This window comes from Theropithecus gelada, chromosome 2 (assembly GCF_003255815.1).
Source record: "Theropithecus gelada isolate Dixy chromosome 2, Tgel_1.0, whole genome shotgun sequence".
In the NCBI taxonomy this organism is placed as follows: Eukaryota; Metazoa; Chordata; class Mammalia; order Primates; family Cercopithecidae; genus Theropithecus; species Theropithecus gelada.
In genome coordinates, this window is record NC_037669.1 from 5,981,122 (window position 1) to 6,005,395 (window position 24,274).

The following is a 24,274-nucleotide window of genomic DNA, read 5'->3' on the forward strand; positions in this document are numbered from 1 at the left end:
TTACGTTACACGGTTCAAAATCTACTTTCTAGCATTAAGGTCCATACCAGGAAAAACTCTCAAACCACGTTTTTCCTGTACTCTGACACCACAACAATCGTCAACACAGAAGAAGACTTCTGTGACCAAAGGTGTGGGAATTTCTCCCCACCATCAAGCAGCAGACACCAACTGGGTATCCTCCAGTTCAGTCCTGACACAATCTACCAGGAGACAGTGTCAGATCCCACATGCTGGGGGCTCAGTCCCCAGGGCTGCCCCTCACACCAATAAACACCAGTCACAAGCCTGGGCCTCCGGTACTTCAAGTTGGGATTCCCATGGTCCCCTCTTTGGTTCAATTAGTTTGCTGGAGTGGCTCACAGAACTCAGGAAGGCACTTACTTATGTTTACCAGTTTTGTATAAAGGACATTGCAAAGGATACAGACAAAGGCATGCATAGGGTAAGGTATGGGAGAAAGGGCAGACAACATCTTTTTCTTTGGGACGCAGTCTCGCCCTGTCGCCCAGGCTGGAGTGAGTGGCACCATCTTGGCTCACTGCAAGCTCTGCCTCCTGGGTTCACGACATTCTCCTGCCTCAGCCTCCCGAGTAGCTGGGACCACAGGCACCCGCCACAATACCCAGCTAATTTTTTGTATTTAGTAGAGACGGGGTTTCACCGTGTTAGCCAGGATGGTCTCGATCTCCTGACCTCGTGATCCGCCCGCCTCGGCCTCCCAAAGTGCTGGGATTACAGGCGTGAGCCACCGCGCCCGGCCCAGGGCAGACAACTTCTATGCCCTCTCCGGGCAAGCCACCCCAAGGCGTTCAGCTCTTAGGAAGCTCTTAGAATCCAGTTCTCTTGGGTTTTTATGGAAGTATGCCTCCCCCAGGGTATGAAGCAGGACCCTCTCAGGGTAGAGTCTTAGCAAACACAATCAGAAAGGTGGGGAAAGATTAGAGTCCTGCCTTGGAGTGGGTGGAAGGAAGGCAGAAGAAAGATTCTGTTTCCTGAGGCCTACCCTTAAAGGCTAACACACCCAGCATTTTAACGAAAGACTGTAACAAGAGATATGGGAGTTATGAGCCAGGAACCATGGATAAAAACCTAATATATATAATTATATATTATATTTTAGGTATGATATCTTAGGTATGATATCTATTAGGTATATTACTATTATATATTATATATATAAAATTTTATATCTAATATATATTAGGTATATAGAGATATAGATATAGATATGTATATATATCTTACAACACCACAAGATCTCTAACAGCAATCTCCTAAAATCCCAGAAGGTAAAGATGCTTTCAGTAAAAATAATCCCATTACGCATTATAACAAAGCTCCATGATCCAGCACAATTGGGCCCAGAAGTTGGTATCTATGTTGAAAATATTAGTTAAAAGAGGGAATAATAAAGTACATACATACACAAAACAGTAAACATGTTATTTTAACTTAAAACATAAATATAAATATATATTCACCCATCTTGTCACATAAAACTAAAGTCTGGGTCCTCTGATAAGGATTTTGTAACATCCTTTCTTGTATGAACATACATCTCCAATGCAACATTTATAATTCCCAACTCCCTCTGGACAAAAATGAACGAAAACAAAAAGACTCATGTAAAATAATCTACATGTAAAATTCAATTAGGTTTATATCTTTTTTTTAAGTTCACTTAAGCATACTTAATTCAAAATACTTTTTACAACATATCCTTACTGAGATTTTCCCAACATGCAGTAACTTTCGTTCCTGTTACATTCATAGATCATCACTTTATATAAAATAGTTATAGAATTATAATGTGAAAAAATAGCATTGATGGGATTGGGGGGAAAACTGATACACAGTATAACTGGTAGAAGCAGAACTGTATGGGAGAAAGTAGTAGTAGACTATAGTCTACTACCTGTGCTCAGTATTCTCTGGGAATCAGTCAGCAGCATTCACAATGAAATCTGTTAAGCAGAAGTAAGTTCACTACGTCTAGTAAACAGAGATTGGTTAAGTAAACCTCTGTTGTACATATACTCCATTGAAAGTGAACAACCCATTAGGTAAAACAGATTAAGGTGGTGAGAGCAACAACATCAGGCTGGAAAGCCAAAGGAAGTACTGAAAAACCTTCTACAAAACAGTATTTGCTGAATACTTACTTTAGGTTCACATATGTCAATGAGGTCACTTCTCAGCATAGGTACTGGTTTGGTTAACAAACCTAAAGCCTTCTTTTTGCACCTTGTAGTTTGCTACCACTGTGCCAAAAGAAACATTATCTAGAATTCCAAGACTGCCTCCAAAAACTTTCTTTCTAGGAAAAATTTCCAATAAACCTAATTGAAGGGAAGCCACACAACAAAAATGCATTTACAGAGAACCCATGGGGAGTTGAAAATGTCTATCGAACAAAAGTCTCCTTGAAGATCATCTGAGTTCACAAGTCAAGAAATCTTCTCAACAATCCGTCTGGATCACTACCCTGCCAAAACAACTCTCTTCCCACAAAGACTGTAAGATATTTAGAATATCAAAAAATCGGGGAAGCTGACACTGTATATTACAAAGATGGGTCATACATTATTGTTCCCAATTTTTCATGAGCCTTATATTGGTCAGGGTTCTCTTAGAGGGACAGAACTAATAGGATAGATATAGAAAGGGGAGTTTATTAAGTATTAACTTACGCAATGACAAGGTCCCACAACAGGCGGTCTGCAAGCTGAGGAGAAAGGAGAGCTAGTCCGAGTCCCAAAATTGAAGAACTTGGAGTCTGACGTTCAAAGGCTGGAAGCATCCCGCAGGGTAGAAAGATGTGTAGGCTAGGAGGCTAGGTTCATCTCTTTTTCGCATTTTTCTGCCTGCTTTATATTCACTGGAAGCCGATTATATTATGCCCACTAGATTAAGCGTGGATCTGCCTTCCCCAGTCCACTGACTCAAATGTTCATCTCTTTTGGCAACACCCACACAGACACACCCAGGATTAAAACTTTGTATCCCTCAATCCAATCAAGTTGACAGTATTAACCATCACAAGCCTCCCCATAAAAGATGATTTGGCTTCCATGCCTCATTGACATAAGGCTTGGCCATGTTATTTGGCTAATGAAATTAAGTGCAAATCACATATGTTACTTCTAAGCTGATGTTTTCAGAGCCATCCCAGAGTTTCTTCATCGCTCTTTCTCTCTCTCTGATGTTATCCGTGTATCCCCATATTGGGATTACTCCATTAACCTGTATTGTGCAGTGAATTTGAGAGTTGTCGGGGAGCCACAGCTGACAACTACAGCCAACATGAACAAGCAAGAGGCCTTTGTTGTTGTAAGCCATCAAAACATTGGAGTTGTTTGTAAAATGTCATGCCACAGTGAAAGCTGACTAACAGAGACACAAAAGATTAGATGAAGAAAGAAAATCCAAAAGAAGCTGGTATCACAATTACACCCCTGAACCAGAAATGGCTTTAAACCAATAAATAATGATCACTAATTTTCATAGCAGGGTTTCTCAGACCATGATTATGTACCAATTAACTTTCTCAAAACACTTTAATTTTACCCTATACTAATACTTATGTAAATAAAATTAATTATTCAAAAACTGAAAGAAAAAAGTCTTAAAACTCAAGCCCAAATTTTTGTATTATAATTATTAGATTCTACAGAAATAAAATGACCCTGCCAAATTTGCTATCAACATTCCTAAATGCTTATTCCCAATTTCTGATAATATCACTGAAAACAGTACAGTTCGTAGAACCCACTGGTCTGCAGAGCACATGTTGACTAGCACGGTTTCAGAGCAAGAAGGATTAAGAAATATGAAGGCTTTCATGACACTGAAAACTTATATAACTGAAAAAAAAATTACAGACAAAACTGGCCCAAAAAAACAGGTAAAAACTTCTTGCTATCTTTCCCGTTCTGCAAAAATATCAGTGGTTCCTTTTTCTGTAGGCATAAAAATCAGGGTTTATTTCTTTTTTCCTTTCTTTCAGTCTACCAGTGATAGACATTTAGGTTATTTGAAAGGTGCCTAGCTCCCAGACTCAGTAATTTTAAATGAAATGCTTTCCGTTATAGCAAATAGGAACCCAATTATTTTATATTGACATATGTAGTTTACTGCCTTTCTCTCTTATTATCATCTAGATACTGGAAAGCAGCTAGTTATTTTCAATTATTTAGCAACCTGCAATAAACATGATTTAGAACCAAAACTCCAAGTATATTTTAAAGCACATCTAATTTTCTAAAGAATGGGTCTTTGCTGTATTGCAGATGATTCAAAGTTTTAGAAATTCATCTCAGCCCTTTAAAGAAGTTTCTAGTTTAACCAGAAATACTTTTTCAGTGGTAAGAGTCCAATCCTGATGAATGTCAATATATGTACACCATTCTTCTAGGTTGCTGCGGCAGCTGTTAGTTAAAAAAAATAGTTGTTTAAAAATGACTGGAAGAAAAAGAAATGATTGTTGTATTTTCTCTCAAATAAAGAAAAATATATGTACTATATTTAAAGTGAAGCTGTTTTCCAAGTAGTGTTTTAAAATGTGGATGGCAAATCTGCCTGAGTTTTGGCAACACACACTATTTTATTTTTGCAAGGCTCAATTGCCTTTTGAAATTAATAGTAATTTTCTGAAATAAAAAGACCTTTGCAAATAAGAGGGTTTTGTTTTTGTTTTTGTTTTTTTTAATCTTGCCAATTAACATTTCTGTAGCACTGATTAAGGTACAAAATTTCTCACATTCACAATCTAGTTAGGAGCAAACTAGTTAGGCAGTTAAAACAAATATCATCACATTAAACCCCAATGAGCCAGAGGAAGAACCATTGTTTAGAGAACTCAACTGTGTTTTCGAACTCTAAATCCCATGATGTTTTATTTTACACACCAATTCATGAAGATTTATTTAGTTTTTTATTTGTATTTATTTATTTATTTTCTGGTAAAGGGTCTATCTCTGTTGCCCAAGACGGTCTCAAACACCTGAGTGATCCTCCCACCTCAGCATCCCAAAGTGCTAGGATTACAGATTACACGTGTTAGCCACTAAGGCCAGCCGGCAATTTATTTCTTAAATAGCATTTGTATTTGATTATTCTAAGTACCTGTAACTAAAATAGTCTCAGGTCAGTAGGCACAAAAAAAAAAAAAGGAAAAAAATCTTTCTTTTTGCTCAACTATTATTAGGAAAAAATGGATTTTATGTTAATAAGGGAAAAATGAAATACAGAATCCCTGAAGTGTGTGTGTGTGTGTGTGTGTGTGTGTGTAAGGCATGGTTAGTTCAGTTGTCTAAGAGTATATTTTCACGTAGGTTGTCATCACAATAAAAATTCTGTGTTCACTAAAGTCATACTGACCCAAGTGTATATCTTTTTTTTACAAAGAAACCTTCTAAATGCATCATTGGCTCAGAATTCAGACTCCACTCTCAATTTTCAAATTGTTTGTTTGTTTGTTGATTTGTTTGTTTTTGAAAGTCAAAGCCCATTAGTGAAAAAAAGTTGAGATCCCATTCCCAAAGAGACTTTGAGATCCTACAACTTTGGGCATAAAAAGAGACATCTTTTCATCTAAGAAAGAAAATAAATTAGACACTTAAGTTTTCCCAGCATACTGCCTGTCCTTAACTATTTTCTATCACAATTTCATTTACTGTAGTCTTTTCTTATCTCTTCAATAAAAATAAAGGCCCACTGATTACATCTGCTGCTTGTCATGCCGTTAGTTACTAAATATTTGTTGACTGAGAATCATTAAATGAACGTTATCACAAGGATATGGAGAAATTTTAAATGACGCAATACGTCTTTATACAGAGTGGAATTTTAAAAATCAATGTAAATTGGGAAAAGAAGTTAACAGAGGACATTTTTGCAATAAAAATATGGACCAGGTAATTTTAGTTTTCTATTTACACAATATTTTTTAAATTACTGGACTTTCAACATTTAAGCATTAAGTCCAAGAACATACAATTTTTAAATGCAATTCTACAAACACATACAGCACAACTTTCAATAATGAGCAATAGTCATTATGACAGTTCACAAATCTAGTTTTCATATAGTCTCTTTTCTATATTTTTATATTTATAGAAACTGTTAAGTGGGTTTCATCATAAATGTAGGGGTAGGGAGACCAAATACAACTATCAGATATTAATGGTAGTTCTTATAGTAGTTGGGTATCTTTACATAAAAATTTAACTTAAACATTCTCAATATCCTCAACCTCTACATGGAATTTTAAAAAAGAAAACTAGTAAAATAGAATGCCTTGATTATAGGCAGATTTCTAAGTGGTCTAGTAACAAAAAGTCAAGGCAGTGACGTAGAGAAGATGGGGAAGTACCTGTGTTTATGTAAAAGAAAAAATTATTAATAACAAACATTATTTAAGTGAGTAGTCTCTTATCCTCAAAATACGTTGAATAATTACCACCACATCAAGCTAATCTGAATTATTAGATCTCATGGTCTTTTACAAGTGTCCATGAAATTTTCCAACAACTTCCCAGACACTTCTAATTTTTGGGACTACACCATGAATTATTTTCAGTCCTTAGACCTGTACTTTCCAGTAAAGAAGCCAGTAGCTACCAGAGGTGATAGAGCACTTGAAATGAGGCTAGTGCAACTTAGAAACTGAATTTTATATTTTATTTCATCTTAATTAATTTATTAAATTTAAATTTTAGAAGTGTTATTCAAGTCAGTTACTGGAAACCTCTTAATTTTGTTTGGAAAAAAACTGGGTATATGCACATACTTTTAAACTGAAAATTTTATTAAACTTTAAATTAAGTGCAGTCCGCCCTCAGGTTGCACATCTACTGATTCAACCAATCTTAGATTGAAACTACTTGAAAAAGAAAAATGGATGGTTGCATCTGCACTGAACACTGAAACAGCCTTTTTTTCTTGTTATTATTCCATAAACAATATAGTATAACAAGTATTTATACAACATTTACATTGTATTAGGTACTGTAAATAATCTAGACATAATTGAAAGTATAAGAGAACATGCATCTAGGTTATATGCAAATACTACATCATTTTATACAAGAGATTTAAGCATCCTTGGATTTTGGTATCCACGAGAAGTTGTAGAACAAGTCCCCTAATGATACTGAAAGATTACTGTATTTGCAATGAAAACTTACTATCTGAATTAAGACTTGCTGTACCCAGATTTCAAAGATGTAGTATAATAAAAGAATAAAAATCTCATCAATAAAATTTACATTGATTAAATATTAAAAAGATAATATTTTTATATCCTAGGTAAATACAATTTATTATTATTAAATTTTATTATACTGTTCTCCTTTCACTTTTTAAATATTGTTACTAAAATTTCTGAATCACATAAGTTGCTTGCATTTTATTTCTGTGGGACAGTGCTGTCTTAGACAATGCATATTAATGTAAAACCCAAAGTTTTGTTAAGTCAAGTTCCTTTAAGAATAATTTACATTGCATCAAAATTTGTTCTATATACATGTACAGTTCTATAAATTTTGATTAATTCATACAGTCAGGTAACTAGCACCACAGTCATGATATGAAACATTTTCACTATCCCCAAAAGTTCCCTCATGTCCCTTTGTAATCAACCTTTACCCACCACCCCAACCCCTGACAACAATGATCTGTTTTCTGTCCCTACAGTTTTGCTGTTTCTAAAATGCCATAAAAGTTTAATAATACAGCATATAGACTTTTGAACCCAGTGAAATCAAATTTTAAATATTATACCATTCTATGGTATTAAAGGATTATGATCATTTTGATATTCCTTTTCCTTGTATCAAGAACCTTTACCAAGGCCTGTTTTTTTCCAGTTATTCCACTTTCAAAACTGAACTTTCTTCCTTGTCATCATTCCAGTAATGTATTTACCCTTCAAGAATAAAACCTAGTAGATTGTATTACAGTTATTTACATTACAGTCCTTCCTCCCACCAGACTCTAAGCTAGAAACCTGACGTTGTTTTCCATAGCATTAACTCTGTCTAGTGCAGTTAACAGTGCAAATGACGAGGCTGAGAAGAGATTTCCCATTGTGTTCTAAACCAAGGTAAAGGAACAAAAGAAATGAGTGATGGAGGTTACTCACCAGATTAGCTATCTCCGAAATTTTATTGAAGTCTCCGAAAAGAGTATAAGGCTATACAGAGGATCCAAGAACTATGATTCCAGCCACCCAGGTGTGAATGCTAGTGGAGCTTTAACTATGCCAGTATTTTTACCTGGATTGCTACTTGTTTTGTCATAGCTTGCTAACAAAGTTGAGTAAATTTGGAGTTGTCTTCCTAATAGCATTTTTCTCGTAAACCTTGTTATTTCTAGTACATGATTTTACAGAACAGAAAGTCAAGAATACACGTATCACATTATAACAGAAACAGCTGGACCACACAAAGAGCTTAATAAATTAGAAGGTTCTATCTGAAAAGTCTGATATTTATTTGTAATCATTAATGTCCGTATGGTTAAATATATGAAATATAAGAAATACATGTATTAAATAGTTAATAAGATATCACTATTTAGTTCAATGCTTTCAAGTACTTACTAAAATCTCCAGTAAGAAAAACTCCTTCTGCTCCCGGGGCCCATTCTTTGCAGTATAAACCACCATCAGCACATCTGTGGACGCCAAATGATTCATAGCCTCTGGAAAACTTATCAATACCACCTTCGTTTTCTCCAATGTTGTTCAAAATTTGGCTAAACTGTTTATACCTTTGAAGAAGTGTGAAAGAAAATAAGTTAGAAAATTAAATAGTCTTCTAGAAAAGCAACTGTAATTAACTGCTTTAGTCTTACTTAGGGAAAAAAAGGACATTATTAAAGAGGAATAATATAAATAATTTCATTTATTAGTAGAGGTTACCTGGTAGGATAAAATCACTCTTATTTAAAATAAACTGAGCTAATCTAACTAGCATTTTTGGTAACTTCAAGCACTGGTATGAGAGACGAAACATGATGGTTATACTATTTCATGAATTTTTTAAAAACTAGCATTATAGCAACTTCCATGTCAAGACAGTGTAATGAAACAGAACCTCTACATCTCTCTCCTCTGATTCCTAAGGAAATGAAATAACACAGTCAAAATTCAGCAAGAAAAATAAAATTAGCCTACTGCAGGGTTTGGCAAACTTTTCCTGTTAAGGGGCAGACGGCAAATATTTTAGGCTTTGTCAGCCATATGGTCTCTGTCACAGCTACTCAAGGATGTCTCTGAAGTATGAAAGGGGCCATGGACAAAAAGTTAATGAGTGGGTGTGGCTGTGTTCCAGTAACACTTTATTTACAAAAACAGGTGGTGGGCCAGATTTGGCCTGCAGCCTTTTCCTTCCCTAAAGCAACTAAGCATGGCAAGAACATACATCATATCAAAGTACAAAAGCCAGTGGCCACAAGAAGAAATCACAGATTCCTAAGCAGGACCAACAGCAGTGCATGCCTGCTCCTGATCCTTTCCCAGTTCCCCTACATCAGGTACCGGTACACCAAAATCACTACCCTATTTTCATTAGTATCCCCTATATCCAGTAAGAAACAAACTAGGAAAAACTTGGTAAAATTAGAGAAGTAAACCATGTGGCTGGTGCTGTATGTCAGAAGTGAAGGTTCCAGAACTATATAAAATTGTATACAATATTGTATACAATACTATACAAGCCAATAGGCTTCTCTATACCTCCCCATACCCTCAGGGCTAAGCAATCTTGCCCTGAAAGATGGCAGGAATCTAGGTACGGGATATCCAGGGAATATACAAAATTTGAGATGCAGAATAATGAACAATATCTCAACTTAGCTACATAGAAAATTGACCGTTTTACAAATGTTTCACACTATACAACTTAATTAAAAATAAACTCAAAAGAATAAGAGCTGAAAGATTATATGACAAGAGAATGAAAAGTAAAAGACTGTAGACAACGAAATAAATGGAGGAATAAAGTATATCAATAGATAATGATGAATAAGTTTAGACTCAGCAAAAAAAAGTACATAGTATAGCAAAAATAGCAAATTATTAAATGAATAATTGAGAATTGAAATAATTAAAGAAAAACAATGAATTTGAATATATTAAAGAGAACATAAGAGACACCCAACATAGACAAAAAAATATGATCCAAATATGGATAGCTGCTGACTGAAAAATAAAACTAAATAAAATGAATACAGATGGAATAAAACTGGAAAATTTTCCTAAAGAATTAAATCCACATGTTAAAAAGAGCATACAATTTTTTAAGAAAAGTTTGGGAAACAAACACACACAAAATATATTCCAATTTAAGCAACTGCAATTCAAAAGATAAAAGAAATGAGTCTATAGACAACCAGGCAGAAAAAGGCAACATCAATTAAAAACCAAAAGATAAAACCAACTCCACACAATTCTAAGAAGGAAAAGTAGTAATCTAGGAATATCCTAGGAGACAAGTTTCTATTCATATCCAAAGAATTTTTAAAAATACTGTCAAATTTAAAATTGAGTTTTAGTGAATGACACTAATGAACCATTCTTGAAGAAAAATAAGCTACTTTCCATTTTTCTAAATGGCAATTAAAAATTAAAAACAAACACAAGAACGAACAGTTATTGTAGGAGTGTCTAAGAACTGACTCCTTAAATATAGAACCTTGGCTAGACAATCGTGGAACTGTGTGAATGTGATCATGAAAAGGGATCTCAGCTGACAAAGTAAAAACATTGTATTTAAAAAAAGAGATGAGTGAAAGGAGGATGAAATTTTATAGCAGAGAATCACTCAACACAGAGTAAAATTTAAGGTTGTCATCATTATACTCTTTCATGTCTTTATTAATCTTAGACAAGCACTGAAATAAAACTTTACAGTAAAGAAAGTTGTATATGAATTCCAATAATTTCTTCTTTTCATTTCACTTTAATTTCATTGTTTAAATTAAAGTTAACAGACATTTATTTTCTCATGTCTCATTCTAGTATTTCTATCAAGCATTTTCTCTAACCTTCCATCTAAAGATAGGCATACAAAAATATCAAGAATTATATACCCTTAATATCAGTGAAGATTATTTTGGTGACGTTTCTTTTTACTTTCTCCATTGCATTGTTCTAATTATGTATAACAAATAACTACCATTTAAAGAAAAATGAAGTACAGTTTTCCTAAAACTATAATTTTTCACATAATTAAAACAGCAACATAATTTTATATAATAGTTATAGGAATTTTACTGAGTATGTAAAACTAGGTTTATAAAATTTGAGGAACTTAAATCATTTGAAATAGATCTATGGAGCAAATCCGAGTTTCTGAAAGAGTATTAAGCCGAAGTAAAAATTCAATATGTGATGAAAGGGCATTTCAAAACAGTAAGAAAAGGATAGCTTATTCAATAAAATATTGAAATCTATAAGTCTGTCATAAAAAGTAGATCTCTAAAACAAAATAACTTACAGAGAGATCAGACTTGTAAACTTTAATATTTTAAAAATAAGTTCAAGTGTTCATGGAAAATGAAGCACAGGTAGCCAATAAACATTAGAAACAATGATCAAATTCATATATAACTAAAGAAGTGCAAACCTAAACTTCAAAATTCAATTTTCCACCTAAAAGACCCAGAAACATATGATAGTCTATACAGATGGGATATGGTTCAGGAGAAAAGACATTTTCAAATGCTCTTGGTTGAAATATCAATTAGAAAACAATTTGACAACAGCTTTGAAAATTTCAAAATCACACTCTTCAAGTAAGTAACTCTATTTTTAGAAATCTGTCCTTTGGATATACATCACACAAAGATGCAAAGACATCTATGTATACAATACTATTTATTCTTTATTATTTATAATACAAAACCATGGAAAATAACCTACCTTTGCAACAATGGGAAACTAGGTGAATGAACTGTGGAATATCCAAATGATAAATTATATTACAACCATTAAAAAAAATGAAGTAGGGCAAAATGTGCTGATATGGAATCCTGCCCGAAATAATCCCAGTCTCACAAGATAGTTTTTATTCAAGGGGACATAAACTGAACCACCCAAATGAGCCAGGCTGGTGTAACAAATATGAGGAGCTGACAACACACAAGAAACACAAAATTGCAAAGTTGATGATAAAATAATTAAGGAAAACAAAGCAGAAACTGTTGAGATGGAAAGTACAAGCCTCATCTAAAAGCACAGCCTCTATTTAATAGTTACAGCTCATTGTTACGTAGCATATTTTGTCCAATCATGTAATTATTCAAGAACATTAAAAAAATACAGATTTTTCTATTAACTCTTCCTAATGTAAACAGTGGCAACTGCTTCAAAATACTTAAAATACTTACCTAGACAAACAAACCAGATATGCAGGCCTGATGGAACACCATATGCAAACTCTTCAAATCATATGAGAAAATGTTCTGTGTGTGTGTGGTTTTTTTTAACCTCTTCCAGATATCAGTCAGCTATACTTCTTGGAATATGGAAATGCTAATCCATATTAAATTATATAAGTAATAACAGGCAATAAAATGATCAAACAATGTGGAACAATCAACAAAACAAAAATTGAACTTAGGGTAAAAGATATACACACACATACACCCTCATAATAAAAGGAAAACTACTGATTTTCCAAAAAGGTATAACATTGGGAGGGTAAACAAATGTAATCATTTTACTTTCAATGTTGGTATAATACCTTACGATAAACTTTTAGATTTATGTAAAGTTTAAGTTTAAAAAATAATCATTTTCTAAAAAAGTTTCTTAAAGTATTTTCAAATGTCCCATTTAGTAAAATTTCAATGGAAACACAATTATAGCATTATATTACTTTAAGTATCTTGACTTCCCTCAAGGTCAGCCCTACAGCTTCTGACACAGAAATACACATTGCACTTTGAAATCACTGTGGCTCAAAAAGGAAAATGCCTGAGGATACAGCAAACTCATCATGCCTGTGCCCTCTCCTACTATAGTCATCTCTCTTAATATTTTGCTGTGAATTTAGAGGATATTTAAAAACTAGGTCAAATTTTTGGTAACCAAGAAGATAAAATGAAATTAGTATAGGAACTAGCATTTTGTATAGATATAAAGAACTGTTACAAAAATTATCAGATGTGACCTCTATATCAATGTTTTAAATCCTCTGTTACATAGGAAGAGACAGAGGCAAACATAAATAAATAAATTGTCCAAGATCAAGAAGGTAATAAGCAATAAGGACATCACATCATTAATCACAAAAGGTAGATTTCAAGTTAAATCTCAAATTAAAAGTCATATTTCACTTTTAAAGAAAGTTATTTATGTTTTACTCTTAAGGTAATTAATCTTATAATTCTATTTAATCTTATAATTATATTTAATTAATTTAATCTTATAATTAAGAGAATCAGGGGTAGCTGATATTAGCTTTACTTCCAGAAATAGTCTACTTTCAAGTCCTGACTCACATACACCATATGTGACTCTGAATAAGTCCCTTCATCTCCTTTTTCCTGATTTTCTTAACACATTAACTGGGGGCTCGAGGGAACCTCACAGATTGTAAGGAATCAATGAAACACAGTAGGAGCATTCCCCACAGCGTTCAATAAATGGTAGCTGGAACTTTTCTCCACCCTGAAGTGGTAACACTATAGTGTACTTTTTACTTTATCAATTTTCTTTTACTTATTACACTTGCTTGGATTTTAAAACACATATTAGCTATTAGCTACGTTACGATTTTTCCCCTCAAGTTCCAAAACTGTTTAAGAATGCTTTCCATTTTTTTCCTGGAATAGAAAAACACAAATATAAATATACCAACACATAATACATATCACACACTCCAAATTCATTTGAACATATGAGTTATGGAAAGGTTGGAAGAAAATGAAGTTGACTAGACTACCCAGGGTGGGGAGGAGGGGCGGGGGGTAGTTTAGATAGTTATGAAAAAAAAAAAAAATGAAACAAGCTAAAATCTTTGCTCTCCTGGAAGGCAGCTGGTTCATCCTAGATCAGCACTGAAGCTCTAATTTCAGACAGGGCTGTGAACACAGGAGATATGGCAGTGGAGATGGATAATCCCTTCCCTGGAAATGTATTGGGTATAGAATCCATTCTCGAGTGCTTCTGAGCGGGACAGAAACCCAAGAAACCCATGAAGAAAATTCTTTTCTTAATAGCTTATTTTTAAGATTTTACTTTGTCATTTGCTTCCTATGGGAGACTTGGATTAGAAGCAAGAAAAAGCACAGAAGTAAAAGTTCAAGAGAAATTTTTAACAGCTCAAAGGGAGGAAATAGGGTTAAAGGAGTGGAGAGTTGAGAATCTTTGGAAGGATAAAAAAGCTCTTCAACTCAGTCTTTAAAAATACTGCAGGTGTCTCACAGAAACTTTCTTAAGTGAAAAGTAACCAAAATATATAAAATTATTCATATATTAAGCCTGTCAAATGAGGGTTAAGCATTAGAGACTTTAAAGTGAGTATTTTATATTCCTCAATCAGGGCAATTATTCAACAAAAATACCCTAACATACTTATTGCAGGATAAACATATTTATTGTGTGCTAATAATTCAGTTACATAAAACAAGATCCTTCTTGTAAGGTGTTCATCCGTGCAGTGGGAAACACTGTGCAACTCATGACAGGATAGGCCTGAGATAAGTAAGTGTTCACAGAAGAATGAGCAAGACCAGGAAAGAAGGAGTGATTTTGACTGGAAGAAGAGACTGGGAGAAGGTTTTAGGGAGTAGCTGGCATTTGTGCTGTATCTTGAAGGATGAGTAATATCTTTTGACAGCTTGAGAAAAGCCAGAGAAGGGCATTACATGTGTAAAATCTGGATGCTTCTTGATGACATGACGACTGGCTGTGTGTTGTCAGAGCAGGAGAAAGTGGAGTATTCCAGAGGCCAATTGGGATGAAAAAGATTGTCTGCAATCAGATAATATGTGGAATAAAAAACAAAATCCTTAAAAACTTTACAGAGGAGATAACTGATGTGATCAGAGACATGTTTTACAGGGAGCAGTTTGAAGGATGAATTTTGGATGAATTTTACTAGGCGGAGTCCATAAGTTAATAAAGTATTTATTAAGTAGACTATTAAGCACAGATACTGGCAGATCCTCCTGTTATACAAGAGTGAGCAATGAAAAGAATTTTTTTAAATGACATCATGGTACACATGGTTTCTTATTTTTGAAAACTATTTCTTATTTTTAAAATGTAAATGTTATCAAATAACCAAATGCATCTATTTTCAAAATCCTACATAAATTTTCAGTGGCATTTCCAATCTGTATTCAACTTGGCATACACTCTTCACTTCATCTATCAGAAAACAGTAGAAATGAAACTGTTTGAGCAAAGGTGACAAGGAATAGTGAAATCCATCTATTTATTATACAAGCATTACTGAGAGTCTACTGTACATCCAGTACTATGCTAGTCACTGAGAATATAGAGATAAAGGACATTACAAAGTCTATGACTTGAAGATATTTTCTGTTACGTACGGGAGACCGTAGAAGAGAAAGCAAGGAGTAGGAAAGCGTTACATAAGTTATTGATAAAGACAATCAGAAAACACAATGTAATTCTGAAGTAATTCTTTCCTTTTAACTAAACTAAATGGAATTCTTTGCTTTGAAATTATACAAAGAGTGGGAAAATTATCTAGTTTGAACCCTAATATCTTCCTAGTAACTAAAATATTGGCACATAGTTAAGTATTCAATGAATAAATATTTAGTAAGCACCAATTATCTGTCAGATTCTTTCTAGGGAATGGTGATAAAATGATTAGAGTTAGGTTTAAGATTATAATTACTACGTTTGAATTTGAATCCTAATCCTACTGCTCCCCAACTGTAACTAAATTTTCTAATCTGAAATAAGAATAATGGAACTTACCTTCTAAGTCTGCTTTGAAAATCAAATGAAATAATGTTTCTAATCTTTTTATCATAATATCTTTCATGTGAAATAATGAATAGATACACAATGTATTCAATAAGACTGATGGAAATGAGATAAACAGAAAAATTAATAGACTATTAGAATATAAAAAAGATATAATTCCTGTAACTGTATTAGACATAATATAGGTGGCTTCCTGATTTACTCAGTCCCACCAGTTCTCCTTGTACATAGAGGTTGTGGCTTGCAAGCAACTATCTGAAGAGGCCAGATACTGCACGTCTTGATCAGCTTGAACTGTTATAACAAATTATCATAGCCTGAGTGGTTTAAACAGCAAGCATTAATTTCTTACAGTTCTAGAGGCTGTGAAGTCCAAGACTGAGAACCAGCAGATCCAGCGTTTGGTGAGGGCACTCTTCCTTGTTTTCCGATGGCCACATTCTCATTGTATCCTGACATGGTAGACAGGAAAGGCAGGAAACAAGCTAAACACTCCCCAATCTCTTCTTATACAGCCACTGATCACATCAGGAGAGGGCCACTCTTGTGATCTAATGAATCACCTCCCACAGGTACCATCTCCAAATATCATCACATTATGTATCAGAGTTTCAACATTTACGTTCTGAGTGGATATAAACATTTAGTTCATAGCAAAATAAAATGAATGTGTACACGAATAAAGGCTCCAAAGGACAAATTTTGACTAACAAGAGACAGAAAATGGGAAGAAGTCCTTAGATAAATTCCTCACTCTTCCTCTTTAACATTCTGTGTGACCAAATGACCAGCTATAAAAGGAGATAGTATTCTCTCACTTGAGAATTCAATTCATCAGCTTGGGTGTATATCAAGATCAAATGTATACAGATCTGCACAGGTGAATAATAAACTGGGGATATGATGACCCACTGGAGACCACCTGCTTCCAGAAGCGAAAACACAAACCTCTCACTGTTCTTTAAAATGACGGCAAACTACTCTGTGCAAACAACTCCTGATTAAAAGTGAGATGCAGACAGTTAATTTCCACTCTTTCACTTCTGCTCAAACTGCCGGTCTGCGGTTTTTCACTCAAGCAACTCTTCTCACTATTATAATCTTTATCAATGCCTAGGTTCATGAGATTTGAAACCAGCTATCAAATGAGTTGTTTCATAATGTCTAGGACTAAATGGTATATACCACCTACTATGTGCCAGGCATGGTACTACACAAGAAAGAATAGATTTAGAAATAAAAGACTGAGTTATATTTCTAGTCCCCTTAGCAACTGACCTTCAATTCTCACTTAATACTCTCAGAATTTCTGCTTCCTCATTTATAAAATGGAATAATATCATTGATGTCAAGGTGGCTGTGCTTATATATAACTAGATCACAAAAAATAGATTATTTTATGAAATGTTACATCTTTCCTTTTTAAAAAAATAAAAAATGAAGATCTCATTTAGTTGTAAATTATTAACTACTTTCAGCAAATCATTAGTCTTCAATTTCTAAGTAGAAAACTTAAAACCTTGAAAAATTTGGAATTGTTCTGCTATGCTAATTTTCATAGAAAAATAAAATTTCAACATTAATCCCATTACAAGCATACACTGTGTGATTAATTTTAATCTTTTTAAATTTTATTCACATTGTACCATCTCTAAAACACAATCAAATGCATTGTGACCAATCTAATAAACACATCCTCAGTCCACATTTAAGAAAAAATTTAGTCTCTTATTTTCTGATGTGAAGCAATAAAAGCTAATTAAGTCATGGTTTTGTTCTTACTTAGTTTAAAGTTAAGTGCAATGAAAATTCGCTACTTTCAGTCTCAGATTAATAAAATATATAGAGAAGTTATGATTATAAAGAGATCATTAAGTATTGGGGGGGGAGTATGAGGTAAATTCAAAACTATTATCTTCTAAAAGTTGCTACTATTTAAAATAGTATTCCAAAAGTAAGTAGTGGCTATTACTTGTTAAATATTCTTTCTTAATTTCTGGCACTGGGCCACAGATGTGAGGGGTCAAGGGAGACCATTGCTAAGATCTTTCTAGGTCTAAATCCTATAAAATCAAGAAAAGAAAAAGAAATGTTCTTATTCAATTAACAAAAAACCAGACAAAGTCCATTTAGTGGCGTCATTTAGAAATCCTTAAAACTCTCCATTTCTTTTAATAATAAAGTATTTATTTATACTACATTATTCTACTTTCAGAATCATGGAAATACTATCACATTTAATGACACAACTTAAAGAACCTACTATAAAGCCATTAATATAAAGATATTTTGACTTAACAAATTAGAATAAATTTAACAAAATATAACTAGAAATTAATTTTAATCACTGTGCCTTGTCTCTTGGTTACAAATAAATTAATAATATATTGCCCTTACAGTTTACTGAGGTATGATTAATGGTCAATATTAAAATTTCTAGAGTCTTCTGGTAAAGTGAAAACCTGACTGCCTAACAGACACATATACACACACACATCTGAATACAATAAATCAGAATTACTGAAGGTAAGCCCTGAGAGATGGCCCATCTGGTCAGGCCTGGAAGTGTCAAGTATTGTCCCAAGCACTTTAAGCTGCCGGCCTCTTTATCAGCCACTCTCTTTCCAGTCACGCTCCTGTTCAGGTCTTTGCTACATGCTCTGCTGATTACCTTGGAAAAGGGCAATGCTGTAACTGTTCAACTGACCTTTCAGTTTATTTTCTCTTGTGTAATATGAAACATGAGCTAACACAGTCTTAGTCTGCTGATTTCCAGGAAGAATTCTGACTTAATGTTTCAACAGCTCCTGGCTCAAATAATACTCTGCTCTTCTGTATTCAGGTTTCTCTTTTTGGAAAAATTATGTGGCAAAGACCAAAGGTAAGGGCTAGAGAGACAGAAGCTTTAGGCCCTCTGCAGAGTGGACCACACCTGCACAGTAGTATGCTCCTGAGAATGTATGGTCCACTAACTTGCTGAGAAGCAATTCCAATCTTTTAAGTCATCACTAGGATATTGTTCCAAATGTGACTTTCATTGTAACCATGAATAGTTTTAAAGTGACGATGCTTATGTCTTTTCTGTCTTTCAATATGAATGCTACAGTTACTCGAACATTGTCAAAAATTTTATACTCACCATGGGAAAAACAAAATAGAGAGGGAGGTTAAAGAATCGAAAGATACACATTCTAGATCCAATTAAGGTACTAGCGATGTGACCTGTGGAAAGATAAACATTCAAAGTTTCAGGTTCTTCTTCTATAAAATGAAGAAGTTGAATTGAAAGGTTCCATCCTATAATCCATACTCTAAACTTCTTTGATTCTTAGTTGGGTACTAAATTTTCCGAACCCAGGAAGAAAAAAAAAGCACCTCAACACAAAGGTTACTCTGCACATTTCCCACATAAACCAAAAGGTGTATATATTTTACCATGAACAAGAAACATAATGTTACATTTATATTTTTTCTCAAAATGCAGGGTATAAACCACATATGAAATATAACAGACACAGGAAATTTTATTTTATTTATTTTTTATTTTATTTATTTATCTATTTATTTTTGAGATGGAATCTCACTCTGTAACCCAGGCTGGAGTGCAGTGGCACAATTTCTGTTCACTGCAACCTCCACCTCCTGGCTTCAAGCAACTCTCCTGACTCAACCTCCCATGTAGCTGGGACTACAGGCATGCACCACCACGACTGGCCAATTTTGTATTTTTTAGTAGAGGTGGGGTTTGACCATGTTGGCCAGGCTGGTCTCAAACTCCTGATCTCAGGTGATCCACCTGCCTCGGCCTCCCTAAGTGGTGCGATTACAGGCGTGAGCCACTGTGCCTGGCCAACACAGAGAATTTTAAAAAGAGATATAATATGGACAGAAAAAATAATAATAATTTATAAATATTACAAATTGTAAATTACAATGATCAGTACCTTATGGAGCACTTACTACATTCCAGACATTGTTGTAACTTACAAATGAAAGCTTATTTAAACTCTCACAATAACCCAACATCGGGAGAAGTATTGCACAGATGAGAAAACGGAAGACATTAAGCAATCTTGCTCAAGGTCACACAGCTAGTATGTGTGTGAAGCTGAAATATAAATCCAAGATTTTACCTCCAAAGCACTGGTCCTTGACCATTCTTAATATCACCCCAATAAGTTTTTTCATTTGTTTGTTTTGTTTTGTATTGTTTTGTTTGTTTTTTGAGATGGAGTTTCGCTCTTGTTGCCCAGGCTGAAGTGAAATGGCAAAATCTTGGCTCACTGCAACCTCTGCCTCCTGAGTTCAAGTGATTCTCCTGCCTCAGCCTCCCCAATACCTGGGATTACAGGCATGCACTACCACACCCAGCTAATTTTGTATGTTTAGTAGAGACGGGGTTTCTCCATGTTGGTCAGGCTAGTCTCGAACTCCCAACCTCAGGTGATCTGCCCACCTCAACCTCCCAAAGTGCTGGGATTACAGGCATGAGCCACCGTGCCCGGCCCACCCCAATAAGTTTTGCAGTTTACAGTTTCCCAGCTGACTTAATCTTCTATACTAAATTTAAATTACTTGTTACTTAGCATGTCTTAAATAATTTTAATAAGTTGAACCATTGAAGAAAACAAAATTCTGCTATAGGTGTGATACAATTGGTCAAAAATAAAACTGGTAGAAAACTCACTTGAAAAACATTAAAATACATCATTTACAGTACATGCACAAATTTACAACTATTTTAACTTTTCTTATTTTATTTTTGGGATTTTTTTTTTTTTTTTTTTTTTTTTGAGACAAGGCTTTATTCTGTCTTGCAGGCTGGAGTGCAGTGGTGTGATCCTGGCTCACTGCGAGCTCCTCCTCCCTAGCTCAAGCAATCCTCCCACCCTCTCCCGAGTAGTTGGGATTACAGGTGCGTGCCACCATGCCCAGCTCATTTTTGTATTTTCAGTAGAGACCGGGTTTTGCCCTGTTGGCCAGGCTGTTCTCAAACTCCTGACCTCAAGTAATTTGCCTGCCTCGGCCTCCCAAAGTGCTGGGATTATAGACATGAGCCACTGTGCCCAGCTTTATTTTATTTTTTAAAGTCAACAAAGAGAAAGAGACACATATGATTTTAATTGCCCAGAGAATTTTTATTTGGGGAGTGTTCCTGTCACAATGAACTTGAATTAACTGACCTGAAGCAAGATCTGGAAACAAATACTTTTTGAATATATAGTTTAAAACATAGTTTGAAGTATTGTTTTGATAGGTAGTTTGAAACTATAACAGAGATATAAGAATTTATATCTTTATGATAATAGTTTCAAACAAGATGGTTATATCAATTGTAAAGTAAAAACTAACACTAATTTTTTTACCTAAAACAATAATCAAAGATCAGAAAACTTATATAAATAGACACTTTGCAAATCAACAAACCCAATCACACTTATGAATTTATTAAATATAGCCAGATAGCCATGGATGTTAGCTTTGTGAATGTTTTTATATTAGAAACAGGATAAATGAATCAAGTTATCACTTTGACAAGGGTATAGGACACACTATATTAATATATATTAAAGAATCTCAGGAGATAGATATATTTCCAACAAAAAAAATCCACATCTTTTGGACTAAATAGTGGTGAAATATCAAAGATCTATCAAACACTCTGACAGTTCTTTGCCTTTACTGAGAGAGACAAAGGTTTCAAAATTCTGTCAGGCACAAAACTACAAAGATCATAAGAGCTTTCACAGTGACTGCCTACATATTGGCAAGATCTCTTTTAATTTATAAAAATTCAAGACATATCTATATCTATCTACACATATATCACATTGTATAACATATGCATACACACACACACACTGTATATATATCTATATATAGAGAGAGATACATATCTTATACACACAAACCCATAGATTTTACAGCCAATAACCTAACACCAATGAAACAGAATAGGTCTGAAAGCACAGGTACAGTTTGGCAAGTACAGTGGTCCTCTGCATTGTGTGCATGTCTCAATTTATTACATCTTCTCCATTGCATATTTTACTCTTTTAACTATTTACCCAAACTGAAATTGAGATAAGGTATTTAAATGTTACTGGGCAACTCTACTCTGTAGGTCTTGTAACGATATAATGTAGGAATGTAAAATAACATTTATAAATTTCACTTGCCATATTATCAAGTTCCTCACCAAATGAAACTACTAAAACCAAGAGCATAATGCTACAAGCATGTTTAAAAGAAAACCCAAAGTTAAATTTCATGTAAGTACAACTAAATCTGTGTGCTAATAATGTCATACTGATACTTAATTTAGGAGCCTATTCAACATCAGTAAAATGGAAACTTTAAATTCACCTAAGCCTTGTATTGCTTATGAGGAACAGTTTTTCAATTCTCTGATCCCAACGTACTCTGACCAGACATACTGATACAGATAATTACTGTTTTGGCCTATTCATAATTAAACCAAGTGAAACAGTGAACTCACACAGGCACCTCATTACTTCTGGGTCAACCTTTCCCAAGACTGAGTTCACGGAGAGCTATGGTCAAACTGCCCCAATAGTATAATTATACAGTATTATAAATTTCTCTGCTGACATATTTTCCCTACCAGATTATAGGTGCCATAAAGCCAAGGATCATGTTTTGTTTAATTTTATGTCCTCAGCATCTACTATAGCAACCATTAAGAAACAGAGATTGAAAAAATGTTTCTCTCAGCATGTTTCACCATGAGATGCTTGTAAGAGTAGAAAATTTCTTAACAACCTGGGGTGATTTCAATAACTGATACCGATGATTGCATTGACTATATACCTAGCATTGTGCTAAGTGCCCTCCAAACAATAGCTAATTCTTTCTATTCTGTATGTTAAGAATTCTGTACTTGTTGCACAAATGAGGAACCCAAGAATCAGAAAAGTTAAGTTACTTTACTAAGGGCACTCAGCAAGTTATTAGCAGAACCAGAATTTTAAAAGATCTTTTTACTTTAAAGTACCTTAAAAACAGTCATCATCATCATCGTAATAACTTGTAACAGTGGCTAATTCAACACAATTTCAAATCCCTTTTAAGAATTCTCAAAATTCTTATGGGAAAACTTAGCTGTCAGAATACTCATGTATAATATCTTCAAATTATTAAGCACTGTCCATGCATATCATGGATATAATATTATTGACTATGTATGTGACATTCATACATTTAACATTGAAGTGTTGGATCTACATTTAGTGACATAAAAAGATGTTCATAATACACTAAGTGAAAAAAATAATCAAGTTTAAAGAGTTTTCTGTTGCCCATTTAATTATGGATGTACACTAAGATATAGAAAATTTATCTGATACATTGTATATCAGAATGTAACTATGGTCTCTTGATAATGGGGTTAACAATGATTTTTCTTTGCTTTTATCTATATTTCTCTATTTTTTCCTACTATAAACATGCAAAGACAAAATATTAAGTAAATTATGAAAGGATCTATAATATTACTTTAAAATTTACTGTTTAAAAAGAATTTAAAAGTTTTAAGGTAGAGCATGTTTAACCAAATTGTCTACTTTAACGAAAGTTTGAAAGTTTATTGAAAAGTAGATGAGGAAGAGATGAAGACAGCCAAACAATGAAAACTTATATCTCATTAGCAATTCTACTGTTCAAATCACTATAATATTAGTCATAACTGTCCTAATCCAAAATACAGCCAGCTAAACTTGACCATTCTGCTGAAATGGAATGTATGAGACCCTTTAAGGCTTCGATGATTGTCTATATTCAGTTTTACCACCCCCTTTCACCCACTTATTAACTCATTCCAAAAATGTTTAGGCTCTAGGGTATGTGCATGGGCACACACGTGTGTGTGTATATATATGTACATGTACACATGTACAAGTAAATATATATATGTACATGTACATATGTACAAGTAAATATATGTGTACATATGTACAAGCAAATATGTATATGTACATATATATACATATGTAATCCCATACTTGCATACATATAATCTATTCAAATCTCTAATACCTAAACAGATATCTAGCAATAGTAGGCACTCCTGAATAAAATATCACTGGAACAAAATAAAAATGAATAAAATGTGGTACCTGTCTTCAAGAAATTACAGATTGGTAAGGCTTCTCTAGTGTTATTTGCTCACAGTATCATATCCTCAAGGATATAACATATCTAAAGCTTTCTGATACTTCCTTATTCATTTTCAAAATGTCAACCCCACCCTATACCAGAAACTGACATATATCCTTGGTA

The 24,274-nt window shown here is 33.9% G+C and overlaps 1 protein-coding gene across 1 annotated transcript in view; it reads right to left on the reverse strand.

Moving 5' to 3' along the window:
- GBE1 (1,4-alpha-glucan branching enzyme 1) overlaps positions 1 to 24,274 on the reverse strand; it is a 271,724-nt gene that overhangs the window by 211,598 nt on the left and 35,852 nt on the right. Inside the window, exon 2 of the mRNA XM_025375689.1 lies at positions 8,606 to 8,775. Within this exon, the coding sequence (XP_025231474.1) occupies positions 8,606 to 8,775 (170 nt within the window). The remainder of the gene's footprint in view (positions 1 to 8,605; positions 8,776 to 24,274) is intronic.